Source organism: Coregonus lavaretus, assembly GCF_964263955.1.
Source record: "Coregonus lavaretus genome assembly, chromosome: 38".
NCBI lineage: Eukaryota > Metazoa > Chordata > Actinopteri > Salmoniformes > Salmonidae > Coregonus > Coregonus lavaretus.
In genome coordinates, this window is record NC_140025.1 from 5,827,226 (window position 1) to 5,834,349 (window position 7,124).

Sequence of the window (7,124 nt, forward strand, 5' to 3'; positions counted from 1 at the left end):
CACTGTAGATCTGAATGATGCTGTTGTTCGATGCGTCTGGCTCTCACTCAGTCACTCTCTCCTGACCACTGAGCAAAGCAGCGGCTGAAGCGAGCCTCCAAGGGGAGGGCAACATGTCAGCAAGCCACCACTCTCCTCCTCTCAACTGCAGATGATGTGTGCATGTTTTGAGTGAACTACTGATCTTTTGAAGAAGTTACTCCCTCCCAGCCCATGCTGGTAGTTGTAAACCCTAATTGGACAAACAGTCTTTTGAACAAATTGAGCCTTGATAGGAACCTACTGGCCGTAGCTTCCTCTTGCTTCAACTGGCTGCAGTTCAGAAAGACAGGAGTAGAGAGAAGCAGTCGGGAGCCCTGGCTGCAGCTGACTGTGGCACAGAGAGACAGGAGTAGAGAGAAGCAGTCGGGAGCCCTGGCTGCAGCTGACTGTGGCACAGAGAGACAGGAGTAGAGAGAAGCAGTCGGGAGCCCTGGCTGCAGCTGACTGTGGCACAGAGAGACAGGAGTAGAGAGAAGCAGTCGGGAGCCCTGGCTGCAGCTGACTGTGGCACAGAGAGACAGGGGAGAGCAAGCAACTTGGGAGCCAGAGCTGAGCTGAGCCGGAGAGTGGCCACTCAGAGTGGGCAGCACTATGGATCCGGGGGTGTGCGCTCTGGAACTCCTCGGGGTCCTCTTCTCCATTGGTGCCTGGATCTGCTCGCTGGCCACCACCATCATGTCCACCTGGCTGACCCTGTCCACCGACCTGCTGCCCGCGGAGAGCTACGAGCTGGGCCTGTGGGAGACATGTGTGGTGCAGGACCTTGGAATTCTGGAGTGCAGACCCTATGACAGTCTCCTCGGCCTGCCCCCAGACATCAAACTAGCCCGGATCCTCATGTGTGTAACAGTGGCCACTGGCCTCCTGGGTCTCCTGCTAGCCATTCCTGGAATCTACTGGGTCAACAGCTGCAACCAGGGGTCTGAGGGGTTGAGGGTGAAGAGATTGATGAAGATGCTGGGGGGGATATTGTGCTTGGTCGCAGGGATACTGGGTCTCATACCTGTGTCTTACATCGCTCACCTGACGGTTATGCGGTTCTTCGATGAGGCCGTGCCGGCCATCGTGCCGCGCTGGGAGTTTGGGGATGCCCTGTTTTGTGGCTGGACGGCAGGGTTTCTACACCTGGTGGCTGGCTCTCTGTTGGTCACCTCCTGCGTGTGCCTACAAGATGAGCCCTGCACCTTACAAATGCCCATACCGCTACAGAGAAGACATACACACGTACACACTACCAATATCCCACATAGGAAGAGGTCCATGGAATATGTTTGATAAGCTATTGAGAAGTGAGAACAGTATTGTCAGTAACCTCTACCCTGTCTCTATCAATGGTGAATAAAACGCTGCTTACCTAAAGCTTTTTCATGCTTACCTACATTAGCTAAAGTTATTGAGTACTCTTGCTGGGACAAATCTTTCTCCATATATTGAGACAGAATTTGCAAACAATGCTGGTACTTATTTCAGTCAGTCAGACAGGGTTTTGTGCATGTCATGTTTGCAAAAAATATCACCTACATTTATCAAACAGAAATTATTTTACGGAACCAAAGAGACTACAGTTTTTAAAGCTGCCATTTCTTCCTAATATGTTGCTATGCCTGCTGTAGGTACTGTGTAAGAGATACTGTGCAATGGTGACAATTTGATGACAAGCAGTATATTGTCTGTGAAATTACTGTAAGCTTCAACTCTGACCAAGGTTGATTATACTGTATGTCAATATATCAATGATTGTCTTGGATATCATATCTTATATTGTCTCTTGAATATCTTATCGCAATACCAGTTGTTCTTTACAGCATCTATCATCATTGTTGTCCAATTACTAAATGAAGCCAGTTTGAATGAAGCTGGTTTCTCACTAGGAAGTGCATAAAAAATGTATCCCTTCTTGATATTCTTATAGCCTACACAGTTACTCAATAAACAATGTGTTACAGGAATAATTAATCATACAAATTGTAAATAGATCAAAAGAGAAAAAGTATAACATATTGTAGAAAGCAAATAATAATTAATGTGAGGAATGTACAAAGTATTTTGGGAATGTGTGTTTAAATGGTGAAATATAAGGACTTGCTTGCTTGCCACAACTTGACAAGACAATGACTTCATGGATATTTGAGGATCTGATTGTATTAGTTTCATTTCTGCTGAAATTTCCACTATACATTCTCTCTAGTTAGAGGGCAATATTACTGATTTACCACATACATTATATAATATATATACCAATATACATTATATTGTATATTGCTCTGTAGTACATATCCTATATCAGTAATATCCATACTGTGGAGAAATCTGTACATAAAAAAGTTGATATTATCAAATAAAGAAAGAACCTGACAGAAACCTGACCATGATTCATTCCTAAGCATCACAAACCACCTGCTTGTGTTACACAAGCTCAAACTGTTGCTAGACAACGATGAGGAAGTGAGTTTTCAAGTAAGGTGAGGTGACAGACCAAGTCCAGTGGAAACGGAGCTTAAGTTTAATTCCTGCTGATTTTGGTCTTGGTTCCTGGGCTAAGCTGTGGTTAATGAACATCATAATGATGATACGTAATGTGAGGAATGTCAGATTTCCTAGACAGTGCCCATTACTTTGACAGTGTTACACAAGCTTGCTCAGGCAGGTCATGTTCTTATACTTCATTTTAAAATTTCATTTCTCCTTTATTTAGGCAGGTGAGTCCCATTGAGATTTAATCTCTTTCTCAAGGGTTCCCTGCATGGCCAAGCGGAAGCAACAGCCATAAAATACTTCCTGTCTATTTCAATGCTATAATTACATTTCCAAATGAGACCATATTCCCAATGTAGTGCATTACTTTTGACCAGGACCCATAGGGCTCTGGTCAAAAGTAGTACACTATTTTGGGAATAGGGCGCCATTTGGGACACACACTTGCTTCTGAGTCTGCTCTCCTACAGTTCCTCCCAGGTCTTCGCATTACGAGACCCCGCCTGGACTTTGAAATGCTCGGACTGCTCCCCACCGCCTCCTGTGTCCATGTTGTCCTCTGAAAGATCCCATTGTTATCCCTTCACAATGGAAGTCATTATAGCTTCCTATGCTAATCGCTTGATCTATCATAGGCAGTGGTTGGTCCTACATCAGAGAAACACATGGAGCCAACCACTATATGTTAAACAGCAAACAGTTCTGTTGTCACATGTCACTTTGAAACACAATGAAAGGGAACATTCGAAAGCATTCTATTCTACTTCAATCTCAGTCACAGAACACTACAACAGCTCTGTTGTACAGTGCTGATACAGTTATGTTCCTTTCTCAGCAGATCCTGCAATGCCTTGTAGGAGATGTCTATCACTTGGTGGTTAATGATTAGAGTCAGGGTGGTTAGGGTTATCACTATCGATTGTTAGGGTTAGGGTTATGGACAGGTTTGGTTCTAGGTTTGAGTCTGGATCGATGAAGTTCAATGAGTTGTATCGATCTATTCCTTCACTATCAACTTTACTGTAACAGCTTGTGTTGTTACAGACTCATTTACAAAAGATTGTACTGTATGTACAGTCTTAGCAAACATCATCAAATGTTCCCCCTTGAAACATTATGGTAAAGGCAATAAAGACGAGGTAAGACAATGAGGTCAATGCCGAGGACAATAACTAAGAACTTCAATGCCAGGGTGATTGATTACACAACGGTGGAAAATCCAGAATATGTTACACAACATCTAAAAAACAATTAACCTGTAATCTTCTATCACCCCTCTATCTTAATGCCTGAGATTTACGTCAGCCAACGCCACTATGCCACGTAGTTATACTGTAGTAACGCTATGCTAAATATAGACTAGACCAGGGCTCTCCAAGTTAACCCTGTTCCTGGACAGCTACTGTCCTGCAGGTTTTCGCGACAACCCTAATCTAGCGCACCTGATTCTAATAATACGCTGGTGGATTAGATGAACCAGGTTAGTTACAACTGGGGTTGGAGCAAAAACCTACAGGAGGGTAGCTCTCCAGGAACAGGGTTGAAGAGCCCTGGACTAGAGACTAGACCCACAGTCAGGTCCTTTAATATCCTGATTCTGCCCATGATGAGGGTGTGTCCTGCCCACTATAGAGGCCTCTGCATCCTTTAGCCCAGGGGTGTCAAACGTACGGCCCGCGGGCTGGATCAGGCCCGCAAACGGGTTTAATCCGGCCCGCAAGATGATTTCAAAAAAAAATAATATATATATATATATATTTTTTGTAAAGTATAAAAATGCGCTGCAATTTATTCAATAAAATAAACTGCTGTTCCAATTGCGTCCACTGGATGGCGCAATAGCAATTGTGTTAAGCAAGCAAACTGTATATACCGGGGCAGAGCAAGTAGGTCAAGCACGTGCAGCCAATGAGCTACTTTGTTTTGCCGCGATATTTATTACGTCTTCTACTTTTAACATTATGTGCTTTGGCACCCTCATTGCCCCAATATGTCTCTGTCAAAAAAGAGAAAAGTGGACGCAGAGTGCAGAGTGTTCCAAGAAAAATGGTCATCCTATTTATTCACGGAATTGAATGGGAAAGCTGTATGTTTGGTGTGTTCAGAGCATGTTGCAGTGCTGAAAGAATATAACCTTCGTCGCCACTATGTGAGTCTTCATGCCGACAAATATGACAACTTTCAAGGACAGCGGAGATGAGAGAAGGTGAATGAACTGTTGGTGGGTCTGAAGAAACAGCAGTCTGTGTTTACTCACAGCCGAGACATCAGTGACGCTGCAGTGAAAGCTAGCTACCTCATTGCTAATGAAATCGCAGTGGCTTCAAAACCATTTAGTGAGGGTGAATTTGTAAAAACATGCATGATGAAGGCGGCGGAGATTGTGTGCCCTGAAAAGCGGCAGGCTTTTGCAAATATCAGCCTGACAAGAAACACAGTTGCAGACAGGATTTCCGATCTTTCAGTGGATTTGGACAGCCAGTTGAAGCAAAAAGTAAAGTAATTTATTGCGTTTTTGGTTGCAATTGATGAAAGCACGGACATTACAGATGTTGCACAACTGACTATTTTCATCCGCGGAGTTGATGACACATTGACCGTCACCGAGGAGTTCGTGGAGTTGGTGCCGATGACAGATACAACGACAGCAGCTGATATTTTTACCGCACTCGTCGGCGCGCTGGACAGGGTCGGAGTGAACTGGTCCCGCGCTGTCAGCCTGGCTACAGATGGTGCGCCCTCAATGATCGGGAAAAAAGCAGGCGTTGTGACAAAGTTCAGTGAGAAAGTGCAATCTGCAAATGGAGGACGTGATTTTTTGACTTTTCACTGTATTTTGCACCAGGAGGCTTTGTGTTGCAAGTCATTAAAGATGGATAACGTCATGAAGGTGGTCATCCAAACTGTTAATTTCATCCGATCCAGAAGCCTGAATCACTGTCAGTTTGACAGCCTTCTCAGAGAGAAAGACCACATCTATGGCCTGCCATACCACACTGAGGTAAGATGGTTAAGCCGAGGTGCTGTGCTGAGGCGTTTCTTTGATTTACGAGAAGAAATTGAACAGTTCATGGAAGAAAAGGGCAAACCAGTGTTAGAATTTCATTCCGCAGAATGGATGCAGGACCTTGCATTTATGGTGGATGTTACAGAGCACCTGAATAACTTGAACAAACAGCTGCAAGGGCGCAACAAAGTTGTCACGCAGTATTATGACAGCATACGTTCTTTCAAGTTGAAGCTGTCATTGTGGGAGACGCAACTTGCCGGTGGTGATGCAGCTCACTTCCCCTGTCTGAAAAATGTGTGCGCGACCCAACATGTGGCAGACATGAAGCGGTTCAAAGATAAAATAACGGGACTGTTACGGGAGTTTGAGCAACGCTTTCAGATTTATGTTTACATGTTTTTATGTTGATGTGCTATTGTTTTTAATTGATTTTATTTTATTTGTATATTTAACCTATTCTTGACTCTGTGGTTCTTGCACTTGTTTGGGGAACAGGATTTCATTATTTTTATCTACATTTCTGCCTGAGAAATGACACCCTGATATAGTTCTGTGATCTGTGACATACTTCTGTGAATCACTGAGGCATTGTGTGTTTGTGTGTTCTTTGTCCTCAGAACTTTCAAATAAACTTGACGTGTTTTATGATTAATAGTGATGTTGTGCTTTTGGACACTGTCCTCAGGCTCCAGCTTTATGTTTATATGTTTTTATGTTGATGTGCTATTGTTTTTAATTGATTTTATTTTATTTGTATATTTAACCTATTCTTGACTCTGTGGTTCTTGCACTTGTTTGGGGAACAGGATTTCATTATTTTTATCTACATTTCTGCCTGAGAAATGACACCCTGATATAGTTCTGTGATCTGTGAAACAGTTCTGTTAATCACTGAGGCATTGTGTGTTTGTGTGTTCTTTTTCTTTAGAATTTTCAAATAAACTTGACGTGTTTTATGATTAATAGTGATGTTGTGCTTGTACTATTTTGGACACACTGTCCTCAGGCTCCAGCTTTATGTTGTATGTTGATCGTATTAAAACAAAGAAAACAATCTGAAGTTGTTGTTTTTAAGTTATATATACCATGATTTTTCCGGTCCGGCCCACTTGGGAATAGATTTTCCTCCATGTAGCCCCTGAGCTAAAATGAGTTTGACACCCCTGCTTTAGCCAGACCACAAGCAATCCTCTCAATGAGTTGAGTTCCTCTGCAGACCAAAAAAATGTTGGACCCGACTGAAAAAGCTATTTTGTTCCCTTCCAACAGTGTGCGGTCTACTGGATCTGACTGTACTGACTTTGTGGGTCTGCGATTGTCAAAACGCCTACGACAGTTTCTGCAAGAGCCAATATTTGACTTTAACACGATAACACCTTGGCCTGCGGCTCCTTACGGCCCCGAACGGAAGCCTCATTACAAGGGAACAATGTTGTCTAATAGGGGGGCAGACATTGGTGTGTCCCAAATTGCACCCTTTTCCCTTTATAGTGCTCTACATTTGGTCTCTGGTCAAAAGTAGTGCACAATATAGGGTATAGGGTGCCATTTGGGACGCAGACAGTTAGTAACTACCCAGAGTTCACCAGTCAGTGGG

At 43.5% G+C, this 7,124-nt stretch overlaps 1 protein-coding gene across 1 annotated transcript; it reads left to right on the plus strand.

Moving 5' to 3' along the window:
- Nucleotides 1-633: 633 nt before the first annotated feature.
- Nucleotides 634-1,317, plus strand: LOC311112085 (putative claudin-24; the record flags this gene model as incomplete). The annotated part of the gene is made up of 1 exon (XM_084155063.1): nt 634-1,317. One exon carries the CDS (start codon nt 634-636, stop codon nt 1,315-1,317), a length of 684 nt encoding a protein of 227 aa, XP_084011189.1.
- Between the last annotated feature and the right edge of the window lie 5,807 nt (nt 1,318-7,124).